This window comes from Artemia franciscana, chromosome 18, assembly GCF_032884065.1.
Source record: "Artemia franciscana chromosome 18, ASM3288406v1, whole genome shotgun sequence".
Classification (NCBI taxonomy): domain Eukaryota; kingdom Metazoa; phylum Arthropoda; class Branchiopoda; order Anostraca; family Artemiidae; genus Artemia; species Artemia franciscana.
The window spans coordinates 1,135,263-1,148,764 of record NC_088880.1 but is presented as its reverse complement, the minus strand read 5'-3'; the positions used below and the strand labels follow the sequence as shown (position 1 = coordinate 1,148,764).

The 13,502-nt window shown below is 36.7% G+C and overlaps 1 protein-coding gene across 3 annotated transcripts in view; it reads right to left on the bottom strand.

The window, feature by feature from the left end:
• LOC136038477 (BCAS3 microtubule associated cell migration factor-like) overlaps positions 1-13,502 on the bottom strand; it is a 115,600-nt gene that overhangs the window by 54,264 nt on the left and 47,834 nt on the right. For all 3 annotated transcript variants that reach the window (XM_065721548.1, XM_065721547.1, XM_065721549.1), the window contains exon 7: positions 13,118-13,206. In XM_065721548.1, the coding sequence (XP_065577620.1) occupies positions 13,118-13,206 (89 nt within the window). The remainder of the gene's footprint in view (positions 1-13,117; positions 13,207-13,502) is intronic.

The following is a 13,502-nucleotide window of genomic DNA, read 5'->3' as shown; positions in this document are numbered from 1 at the left end:
CACTCCCTTTCCCAGTCACCTTTGCCAGTGGAAAAAAAAGATTTTTAAAAACTACAAAGCAAAAAAAAAAAAAAAAAAAAAAAAAAAAAAAAAAAACAAAAAAAAACACCCAAATAAAAAGCTGATTCGTTAATGATAGATGCCATTTATTTTTGTATCAACACTAAATTTAATTACGATACAAATTCCTGGGAATTCCAAAAAAGTGCTTAATACCTGGAACTGTCTTCTTTTTCTTTTTTTCTCCAGCACTAGCGGGTCACTGGAACATCGCAGGGGCGATGCAATGAATTATCATCCGAGTTTTTCAGAAATAGTGTTTTATTTTCCCTGTGCCATAGATGTGTGCATTAACTGGCACTGGTTTCATGTTACTTCATCTGAAAGTTCCAAATCAAGAAAGACAATTGATTCCAATAATTCCTGAACTTCTGTCCTGGATAAATTCCAGAATTTCTGTTCTGGTTTCATTCAACTTCTATTCAAACCTGCTTGTATGTAAAATCATCGCTACCGTCATAATCTTCTTTTTTTACCTTTTCGAGCCTGTAAAACTTTGGTTGGTTTCATCCCACTACCTCTCAATTTTTCTTCAAATTCTTTCTTACTATTATGTATTCCTAGACCAGAGACTACATCCTATTAAAAATTTAAGCCCAACCAGAGGCTTGAGTTAAGTTCAGCCAAACAGGGCTTGATTTAAATAGGAGTTGTATTAAACAGGAGTTAAGTTAAACGGGGTTGAGTTGCACAAGGGTTCACTTAAACGGGGTTGAGTTGTACAGGAGTTGAGTTAAATGGAGATTCAGTTACACACACACAGGTTAAATTAACACTGTTATGGATGGTTTTCGTTACTTAGAAAAAATTTATTACACGTCAAGCTGAGTCATTAAAATAGTTCTGTGTTTATCATCTAATGCTCAGCCCAGAAAGTTTGATATGATGCTGCTGATAATAAGCAGCTAATCCCCAGGAATTTTTACGCATTAACCCTAGAACAGTTTTTCAAGTTACACAAAAACTATCTTCTTACTAGCACTTCCAAAAGTTACAGTTTTGGTAGGTCTGTTAGTTTCATGCCGGAGAGATTTAGGTGAAACAGCTTTTTTGCGAGAGGGCGGTAAACATAAAACTTTGTGCTAAGGGAGAGGGGTCAATACATCCTCACAAAAGACGTTCTTTTTTTCTTTGTCTGTCGTCCAATAGGCTTTGCTATAAACTTACCACATCATTGGAATCCTGACGGCAATCACAAAGAAAGGGAGTGTGCTACCAATTCTTCTAATGATTAATTCACACCCCTGCATTCTGCAGCTGACTAGCCTGCTAAAGCGTTAAATGGCATTCCTCTAACTGATCGCTCCTTGTTTCCCACGGTGCACGAATAAGTGTTTAGTCTGCCTGATGAATTTGTCCACCATTCCTCGCAGGTTAAATGCAACCATTTTCAAAAAAAAAAAAAAATCCCCTTGGTTTCGCGCCCACGTTGCATCTGGTCAGGAGATCCCTTACATCAGATTCTCATATCAGATCAGTATTTTTCCTGAAACTTTTAAGGTAGCCAAAATCATCCCAATGCATAAAAAAGAAAATGCCTCATTATTTTCATATTAAACACCGACTTCTCTTCTTTCCTAAGTGTCAAAAATCATCAAAAAGGTTGTTCATAGAAGATTATATCCTTTTGTATTTAGTGTTTAAGGCTGCTTCATGTAGCCCTCTTCTCTTGTGTCATAAGTGTGGTTTTCTGCTTTTTCTCTCAATCTCGCAAGCTCTCTTAGATACGAATGAGTTTGTCCACATTAATCTAGACGAAAGTCTGAGCATCCTAGGTACCTTCTAGATTCCTCTACGGTTTTTGCCGCGGTTCCTCTTAAAAAACTTTCGTATTTTGGTGAGATAGAATAACCTCACGACCGGTTCAAGTCTCACTTGCTCGGAAGGTCTCAGTATGAATCAATTGGAGGCTTTTCTTTGGAGCGTTCCTCATGGATCGGTACTAAGCTTCCTCTTGCTTTCGATTTATGACCTTCGTGATTTCCTCGCCCCGGACATACCTCCAGTCATTGTTGCTGATGACAGCAATTTCTTAGTCACTGGAAATGATCTGTGCTCAACCACCTCTAAAGCCCAGTAGTTACTCGACAGAGCTAATCTGTAGTGTGAAAACAATGGTAGACACTAAACAGACAAGAAAGTACGGTGGTATATTTTAAACTACGAAACATGTCCGATCTTAATTGTAGTGATGCCTCACTAGTTTTAAAACTATCCCTATCCCTGGATTCCAAGGGAGCCCTATCCCTACTTTTAAACGCGGTCCAATCCCGTCATTCCATGACAGCCAGCAGGTGTTTGATATGTCATAGGGAATGTTTTCTAAGAGATGCAGGTGTCTGTTACGTCATAGATAATATTTCCAGGGGGATGCAGGTGTCTGTTATGTAATTGGGAGGGTTTACTTTGGTTGTTATGTAATAAGGTTTGTTTACTTTTGGTTGTTACATAATAGGGCATTGACTGTTACGTAATAGGACGTATTAGAATCCACTAGCCAAGCAGGAAAGTCTTTTTGACATTTTTCTTTAAGCCGTTTCAAGACAATATAAGATATCCCAAGATTTATTTTTAATATATTTCTCTTCAAGACGCTTCAAGACATCCCAAGACGTTTTCTAAGACATTCCTTCAAGACTTTCAAAACACCCCAAGACGTTTTCTAAAAATATTTTCTTCAAGGCGTTTTTCATAAAGATTTTTTAATTCATACCTATCTGGGGAATGTTTCCTTATGTTAAGGATTACGTATTCACACATTTCTTCAGCCCCCCTCCCCATGGGCATCCCCGTATTTGACTGAGGATAAGACCCACGTGGGTGTTACTTAATGACGGTGCAAACATTGGATGTTACATAATACTTTACGCGATTTCATTTTCTTTTCAATACGTTTTTCTCAGGGAACCTTTACATTCGAAAGATTCTATGTCCTCATTAGGATTCGAAAGGGCCATATACATCCAATTGAACTGCGCCCTAGACAGCTGGACTGTAAGAACCTTTCTAATATTCTTATCAGGGAAATAGATTCTACAAAATAACCAGTTCCACACGAGGACAATTCCCATGTCCCGCTTACTAAAATGATTAAGTTATTGATTAAGTGTTTCCTATGACTGCAATAATTGTGGAAAAAGGGAGAGGGAAAAATTTATTACTAGAAATTGCTTGCACTTGGTATGCACCTGGATGTTGATTAATGCTTTAGAGAGTGTTATCAGATAATAATGCTAGCAGAGATGAAATAAAGATGGCTACCATTATGGCTAGAATATGCTAAACCTTCATACTTCATCAGAAGTTTTTCTGTTTCATCTTTACTACACAGAATTTCATACTTATATTAAGAGCATTCTTGAATGAGCATACCTATGTGCAAAGGCTACGAGATGTTTAAATTGCATTATAGAAATATATTGGTTTTATCCAGGATCAATAAATCTAAAGGACGTTTTGTAAACACAAATTCATTAATAAAAACAAACTTACAAATATTAACACACTGAAAAGCAGTTATACAACAACAACGGAAAAAACAAAACAAAATGTGAAAAAAACATGAAAATGCCGCGTTTCTTTGATCCAAGGTTATGCACCCTCGGTTAACAAGCGCACATTTGATTAATATTTTCTCTTAAAATTTCACATAATCTCGTTAGAGGTAAATGTAAGCCACATTAAGAAATTATTTAGGGCTTTTAATGAGAATGGCTTGTTTCTTCGAGCCTCAAAGCCATAAAGTTGTTCCTGAGAAACCTTAATGAAAATGCCACGTTTCTGTGACCTAATTTTGAGCCATGTTTCAATCGACTTGGACTATCACCTTCTAACAATGAAATGCTAAGTTTTGCTGTTCAAATAAAAACAGTGTTCAATTTTCGATTGACAACCTTATTTTTTTGTGGGAAAAAGTTTGAAAATGACTTAGAGATGATAATGGATGCCACGGCCCGGGGGCATAATGTCATGGTGGTTTGAAGTGTTTTGGGGGCACCACGAAAGGGTTTGCTTACGAAAACACAAACCACTGGAGTTAAAGCATAATTTTTTGGTCAAGAAATGTTTGAAAACGGCTTAGAAATGATGAGGGGTGCCAGAGGGCCAGTCATAGTGTGACACGGTGGTGTCAAATGACACGGTGTATCAGGAAGAGTTAGCTTGTAAAAATCAAAAGCCAATAGATTTAATGCATGATCTTAACGAGAAAATATCTGGAAAATGTCTTAGGAGAGATGAGTGGTGCCAGAGGGTCAGTCATAGTGTGATACGGTGGTGTCAAATGACACGGTGTATCAGGAAAAGTTAGCTTGCAAAAATCAAAAGCCAATAGATTTAATGCATGATTTTAACGAGAAAATATCTGGAAAATGTCTTAGGAGTGATGAGGGGTGCCAGAGTGTCAGTAATAGTGTGGCACAATGGCACGAATTGCCACGGAGGGTTTCACCTTGAGAGGTGGCTTGCAAAAACACGAATCAATGAAGTTTAAGCATATTTTTATCATGAAAATATTGACAAAATGTCTTAGCATGATAATATGTATCATCGGGTGCCATGGGGTAGGCACATATTGCCACGATGGCGTGAATTGCTTCAACTAACATGTTCTACAACTTAAAGTTAAGGTGAGAGGTGTCAAATAAATTTTTCAACGGTGGGATGACTGAAGTCAAACACCCAATCAAAGAAACAAGAGGTTATCATTAAGACCCCTCGGAAATAACTCTTAACAAGGTTTAAATTTATCTCTAATAGCAACCTTCCACCTCGAGAATTGCTTGCTAATGTCGGCTAATCACATATTGTCACCGTGGCATGAATATGCATAGCCACAGCTCAAAGAAAAGTAGCATTTCCGTTAACACCTCTAAGAAATAACTCATAATTTGGTTTAAGTTTATCTCCTATATTAAAACTCCCCTCTGGAAATGGTTGCTAGGGGGTCTCCGTTGGAATTGGATTTTAGGGGCCCGCTGGAATTTTTCACTAGGGTCCCATTGGAATTGGTTTCTACATCTTCTGTGGAATTGGATTAGCTCAAAGAAACACAAAATTTCCATTAAAACCTCCCAGAGATAAGTCTTAATTTGGTTTAAATTTATCTCTAGTAACAAACCTCCCTGGAATTGATTCCTAAGGGGGGGGGGGGGTGAATAGAATGTTAGGGCCCCCCACTGGAATTGCTCGCTATGGTCCCATTGGAATTGGTTTTTAGACCCCCTGTGAAATTGAATGTCAGGAGGCCCCGCTGGAATCGCTCCTAGATGGTGGCTCAACCATATATGTCACGGTGGCATGGATATGCATACCCAAGGCTCAAAAAACGTAACAATTCCATTAAGACCTCTCAGAAATAGCTCTCAATTTGGTTTAAATTTATCTCTAATAAAAAACCCCCTGGAATTAGTTGCTAGGGGTCCCCGTTGGAATGGAATGTTGGGAGGCGGGCTGAAATTGCTCGCTAGGGTTCCAATGTAAATGGTTTGACATCAGAGTTAATTTCGATAACAAATCATAAATAATAAATAAAAATCTTCAAACCATAAAAAAATCCATAATAAAGAAATAAAAATTCTTCATGAAACGTGACAGAATACATTACATCAGTTTGATTTTTATTTTAGCTACGTTAACGTGAGTATATATTCACTGAGACTCACAAAGCACCTGGCTTTGGTTTCCTTATTCTTTCCTTACTTATTGTGTTTTCATCAGATTCGGGTATGCGTACAAAATTGGGATTTGACCAAAAGACGGGAAGCGAGTCAAGAATTGGGCATTAAGCTTTGATTAGACACCTTAAAATGTCAGTAATTTTTTCTTTTATTTAATTTCACCATTATTTTTAGCAGAGATCGCGACAAATTATCATTTTTAAGACGATTCTTTAATAAATTCATCAGAAATATAAGTCATGATTTCGACTTCGATTTGGGAAAAATCATAAACAATCAGAATAAGTAAATATAGAAAAAGAAAATATGAGTCGCATAATCATAGGCAGCACAATAGCGCTGCTGCCTAAGTAATGTTGGCACAATGTATTTTTTTTCTCTTTTTTTTTTTTTGTTTTAGACCAGGACACTTCGTATCGAAAGGGTTGTCGTAGAAACTTCAAAAAGGGCTCATTCAAATGGAGATAGAGGGATAGTGTCCCTTTTGAAGGAAAAAGTAGTTGTTGGGCAAATACCCTCCTCCCTCACACCCATAATTTTCTCCAAACACTTTCGATCAAAATTTGTATACAGCCATTTTGTTCAACGTTGTTAAAACATTGGAGAATTATATCTTTGAAGATGACAGCCCCCACAGCCCTCAGGACAACGTTTTTAAGTTATGCCCTTGAGGTATATAAATTTTTATAGAAGCGATGTCGTAGAAACCTCAAAAATAGCTCATTCGATCAGAAATTGAGAGGAATTGTGCCTTCGTTATAAGTCGGAAGTAATCAGAGGGCAAATGCCACCCCACCACACCTATCATTTCCTAAAACAGTTCCAATCAAAATTTTGAGATAGCAATGTTGTTCGACATAGTTGAAAATTCCAGAAATTTGAGGATGACAAATATCCCCCCCCCCCTCATGGCGAGGTCGTAAGTAACACAGGTACCCACGGGGTATATAAGGTTTTTATAGAAAGCGTCGTCACATAAACTTCGGAAGGGGCTCATTGGCTTGGTAATCAGAAGCTCTAGTGCCTTTTTTAAGAGACAAAATTGATTGGAGGGCAACTAACCCATCCCCCCCCACACACGTCATATTGTCCCGAAATGCATCTAATAGAAATTTTTAAATAGCCATTGCATTCAAAATAGAATAAATATCATTTAACAAGGCTTTTAGTTAAAAAAAAAAAAAAAAAAAACAAGAAACTGGGTGCGAGGGCTGTAAGTTATGCCCCAGGGGCATTTAAGGTTTTTATGGAAGGGATGGTTGTCTAAAATTTTAGAGAGTCTCATTTGGTTAAAAATCGGAAGTTCTAATTCCCTTTTAAGAGTCAAAAGTTTCGAAGGGCAGCAATCCCCCCCAACTGACCCTCTTTGCGACACGAATCTGATTATGATTGTGAGATAGCAATTTTGCTCAAAGTAGTCCAAAAAAACACATAAAAATCCCTCTAGGGTTGATTCAACCCCCCAGTGCCCTGTGGATAAGGTTGTAAATCATACCTTGGGGTCATATAAGGTTTTTATGGAATGCTTGGTCGCACAAACTTGAGATGGGGCTTATTTAATTTGAAGTTGGACGTTATAGTGCCCTTTTTAAGAGTCAAAACTGATTTGAGAGTACTCCTCCCCAGCACACTCTTCATTTCCACAAAGATGGCCAATCAAAATTTGGAGACAGCAAATTTGTTCATTGTAATCGAAGGATTTGGAAATTATGTCTTTGAGGAAGACAATCCCGCCCCCATAGCTCTCAGGGCAAGGGTAGTAAGCAATGCCATTGGGGTATATAAGATTTTTATAGAAAGGGTGGTTGTATATACTTCGGAGGGGACTCATTAGATTGATAATCTGAATTTCTAATACCCTTTTTAAGAGTCAGTGATCTGAGGGCAGCTATCCGCCCCTGAGCACGTCGTATCTTCCCAAAATACACCGAATAAAGATTCTGAGACAGTCGTTTTATTCATAGTAGTCAAAAATCAAATAATAAGGCTTTTGAGGTTGATCAAAACCACCGGAGCCTGGGGGCAAGAGTTATAAATTATGCTGCGGGGCATATAAGGTTTTTATGGAAGGGATGGTTGTTTAACTTTAGAAGAGGCTCATTTGGTTGAAAATGGAAAGTTCTAGTTCCTTTTTAAGCTTCGAAAGTGATGGAGGGCATTTACCCCCCCCCCCTCCCCAATAACCCCTCTTTTAACCAAAAGCACCTGATTGAAATTATGAAATAGCGATTTTGTTCAAAATAGTCCAAAGAACATATAATAATCCATCTAGGATTGACACAACCCCCAAAACCCTGGGGATAGGGTTGTACTACAAGGGCATATAAAGTTTTTATGGATCAGGCGATCGTATAGACTTCATATGGGGCTGATATGACTTGAAAATTGAAATTATAGTGCCCTTTTTATCACTCGCAGTGATTTGAGAGCAGCCAGCCCCCCCCCCTCTCCACGTTCATCATTTCCCTTAACACCTTCAATCAAAATTTGGAGAATACAATTTTGTTCGTTATAGTTTAAGGGTCCAGAAATTATGTGTGTGAGCAAGACAACCCCTCCCTAAACCTCTCAAGGCAAGGGTTATAAGTTATGCCCTGGGGGCATATAAGGTTCTTATAGAAAGGGTAGTCTGTATGTTTTGGAGGCGACTCACTGGATTGGTAATCAGAAGTTCTAGTGCCCTATTTAAGAGTCAAAGTGATCAGAGCACAGCTACCGCCCCCCCCCTCACACACACACGCACGTCAAGTTTTCCGAGGTGCATCCAACTGTCTGGCCTTTTATTCTAAATAGTCCAAACATCATATAGCAAGACTTTAAAGGTTGATACAAACCATCAAAGCCTAAAGGCGAGGAATTTAAGTTATGTCCCTGGGGCATTAAAAAATCTTATAGAGAGGATGGTTGCATAAACTTTAGAGGTGGCTCATTTGGTTTAAACTGGAAGTTCTTGTTCCCTTTTAAGAGTCAATGGTGATGGAGGTCAACTAGTTCCTCCCCGCAACTACCCCTCTTTTCACCAATATGTGATTGAAATTGTGCGATGGTAATTTTGCCCCTGCCCCAGGGCCCTGGGGCAGGGGCTTTAAGGTATGCTCTGAGGGTATATAAGGTTCTTATGGAATGGGTGGTCGTATTAAATTCCGATGCATATACTTCGATTTAAATGGGAAATTATAGTGTCCTTTTTAAGATTCAAAGTAATTTTAGAACCTCCCCCCCCCATCATTTTCCATAAGCAAACATCCAAACAAAGTTTTGAGATATCAACGTTTTTCAGCATTGTTGAAGAGCTCAGCATTAAGTTCTTCGGGATGTCATCCCCCCCGAGGTCTCAGGGCAAGGACCAGAAGTTGTACAATTTGTTTACTGTTTACATATAGTATATGTTGTTGATAAGAGGTGTGCATGTTTTAATTCTACATTGTAAAATACGAAGGGCATTAATATGACTCTTTCAGGGAATGCTACATTAAAACATGTTATGTGTATATGGGTTGTCAAGAGGGTGTCCCTCAGGAACAACCAAGGATACTGCTTTGGAATTTTCAGGAGATGATATAATAAGGAATTTTCACATGACGATAAGGATATTGATTTGGAATTTTCAGGAAATAATAATGGAGATGGTCAATTGACCAAAAAGGCAATATTTGCACATTACTACAACTACAACTACTGCTACTTCAACTGCTGCCAAAATAACTATTACTACTACCATTACTATTACTAAAACTACTACTTCTGTAAAGAGTACTACTATGGCTGAGGATATTGAAAAAAATATCTGATGAAACGTAGAAATGAAATTTGAATACTCCTATTAATACTCCTGCTAGTACTGTTACTACTAATAATAATACACCATTACTGCTACTAATGTTCCTACTACTACCACGACTACTATGATAATAACACAATTAAGGCTACACGTATGAAGGTGCAAATTTGACAGAATATTTCAGGGGGAATTTGAACTAAATCAAAACACACTATGTACAAGTAGATTGTCAAAAGGGCATATATCAAGAATTGATTTGGGTATCAAGTTGAATTTTCTGGAGAATACTTAAAGGGGAAGATCAATTGACAAAAAGGTAATATATGCTTGTCACAACTAACACTAATACCACAGCTACTTTTTCTTATGCTACAACTGCTACTAAAATACTCCAACTACTACTTTAACTGCAACAACCTGTAAGGCTTAGGGTATTAAGATGAAAAGGGCGTCAAAAGGGTCTCAAAAATGCACATTTGGAACTGATTAACTGTTAAGGTGAAACTTCGGGGGCATCATGAAATTTGAAAGAATATTGATGGCAAATTCGAACTAACAAAAGAAACTATGTGCATTTAGATTGTCAAAATAGCGCATCTTAGGAATTGGTTTGTATATTAATTTGAAGCTAAGGGGATGATCAATCGACCAAAAGGTAATATGTGCAAACTACTACTAATAAGTATACGACTATACAGGTTAAAAAAGAGCCAATCAACAATATCATAGCAACGACTAATTTTATTAAGTTGAGTAGTTATACTACAGCTGTGACTACTATTACAACTATGCCTAAGGGTATGAAGGTGAAATTTCGAGAGAAAATTTCTGAAAATTTGTGTTGTACGAATAACAACCTACCATCCATATGCAGTTTATCAAAAGGGCATATCAGCAATATCTTAGGAACAGTTTCGTACGAGATTAAAATTGACAACGCTTGTAGTGGGGAATACTGAATCAACCAAAAGACATTATCTGCATCACAAAACAACTGCTTCTATTCCTACATATATTACTACTGCTATTATTGTTATTATTGCCACTACTATTACTGCTACTAAAGCTAAGACTACTACTATCAACTCTACTCCTACTCCTACTATTATAACTACAGATGCTACTAATACTACTAATAAATCTAAAGGTACTAAGGCGAAAAATTCGGGCAATATTGTAACTGTATTGAAATAAATCGAAACACACCAAAAAGGTTGTCAAGATGACGTATCAGCAATGCTTCAGGACCGGTTGATGGTGTTAAGTTGAAAATTTTATCGTGAATTGAAGGGGATGTTGAAAAAAAAGGTGCTATGTCCATACTGCTGCTAATGCTACTACTGTTACTTCGACTATTGCTACTACACAAGCAAACAGCTATTAAAATGAAGCTTTCAAGGAATATTCGGACGACGAATGCTGAACTAAATCAAAACGAACTATGATCATATAGACTGTCAATAGGGTGACAAAACAATATCACAATAACGGCTTATTTTATTAAGTTAGACATTTCAGGGCAAGTTGTGACAGATTGTGAACTAGCTAGAAGACACAATGCGCATACTTTTGATACTACTTCTACGGTGACTGTGACTATTGACACTTAAGAGCATTAAGTTGGAACGTTTAGGGGGAGTTTCAATTAAACGAAAAATTCAACGCATGCAAGAATTAAAAGGGCAAATAAACACTATCATAGGCAGCGCTGCTCTCTCATAGCAAACAATATCATTGATGTTTAAAGGACCAAATTTGGTTGCAAATTCGAAGTTCTAGTACCATTTTTAAGGGTCAGAAGAGATTGGATGCAATCAGCCCTCAATCTTAGCTCATAATTTTCCAAACACTTCCAATCAAAATTTAAGATAGCTTTTTTGTTCAGCATCACTGAACGATCTTGTACATGCATCTCTAGGTCTATTGCATAGGTCAATCCCCCATAATTATGCAATTGGCCATTATATTTAAACAATAGATGTGACTTAAGATTAAATCAAAAAGCACTGTGTGTATGCTGATTGCCAATAAGACATCTGACCAGTATCCCAAGAACAACTGAGGGCATTATGTCCAAACTTTCGGGGCGACTTCTATTACTACTTGTGCTCTTGAAATTTAACCAAATCAAAAGAGTGTAAGTGTATACAAGCTGTTAAAGAGCATAGAAAGACTTTTTTGCGAATGATATCAAATTTTCTATTTCAAGTAAACAAGAGGAGGTATAAAACTAAATTAAACTCTATTATTTGTATCCAGATTTTTAAAAGGGTGTATGTTGTTAAAAATTGTTGAAAATTTTTTTCCAGCATACAAATAGCAGGCCAAACTGTAAATTCTGAAAGAAAAACCGACAAGATTTAAACTATTATTTTCTTTTTCCCTGAAAACACTACGTCAATTTAAATGAACAGAAATTAAAAAAAAACATTAAATATTAAAAACTTTAAATTAAATATTTTCACTTTTATAACTGTAATAAATCAAATATTATTAACACTTTAAGTAATAAATATAAGTATATGTATATTAAACTGACAATGCAAATTCACTTGTATTTTTTTCAGTAAAGTGCAAATTATGTTTTGACCTTGGGAAGGCATGGGGGTTTTGAACCCTACTCATGTTAATTTCTGCTCATTTTGAGCTTGACTCAGTGATCTATTTTTATTTCTCTTCGTTTCGGGTTTATTTATTTGTTAATGCTGACTTGTGGTAGTTTTACGCTTGTTAGATTATTTTTTTTTTTATTTCTGCCCATTTTTGGTTTAATGGAGTTCCTTACTTTTCTTTGAAAAAATTATTTTGTGGAAAAAGTTTTTTTTTGTTAATGAAAAAACAATAGAAAACAAACAAAATTTTCCACGCAAACCAAAAATATTTCAATGTTGCTCCCCATCTCCACTTGTAAGATTTTTTGCATTCTTTTCCGGTAGTCCTTTATACTTTCTATACAATTCACCGATTTCTTTTAAATTGTGTTTTTCTTTAATGGTGACTGAAGCAGCAGGTTCTTGACTTGTTTTTTTTTTCAGCTTTTTTTTTATCAGCATGTTGAGTTTTTTTTTCATCAACTCTTTCCGTAGCCAATCGACCGGTTCAAAACATCTTTAAGAAGGTCCATGGTGTCCACTGTTGGAATTTCGGACATTGACAAAGAAACACTAAATCCCCCCGCCCCATACTTCCGGATTGGATGGTTTTAAACGTGTATTGTGTTCCATTCTGTCCCTAAGACATTCCATTGTGTCCCTGATACCCGTTTTGTGGCCCAGTTATTTATTTTGGATTTTGTGGCATAGACGACAAAACACTCACCGTTCACTTCCAGATTCAATGGTCTTGAAAGTCAATTACAGTCCTAATATGGTTCAGTTATTTGTATTTTGGCCAATTATGGACCGATTATTTATTTTGGAACTTGTGGTGTCGACGATAAAACCCTTACCCTCCACTTCTAGACAGGATAGTCTTAAAAGTAAATTGTTATTCAATTGTGGCGCAACTATTTATGTTTTGGTAGATTGTGGTACAATTATTCATGTTTTGGCCCAGTTAATTATTTTGGAACTTGCGGCATAGATCACGAGACACTTACCCTCCAGTTCCAGATTGGATAGTCTTGAAAGTAAATTGCGGTCCCATCCATAGTCTTCTATGTGGCCCAGCGTATGTAGTAATCTCGACCTGCAATCAATCAATCAATTATTTTTTTCATGCTAAAAATCTTCTTTTACGAGCACTTAACACAAGTTTTGCCGTTTAAGGCCGTAAGGATTAAGCTTGCCTTATTAGGGCTTCAATATACACCAATAAAACACCACAAATACATTAACAAAAGAAAACGAAAAAAACAAGAATACACAGTAGAATACAGTGAAAACACAAATAAAAAATAATTTTTTTTTTACCTGGAAACAGAAAAAGCAAGAAAAACAAATAATAAGTTTTCGACGTTAGACTAGAAAAAAAATTAAATCAAG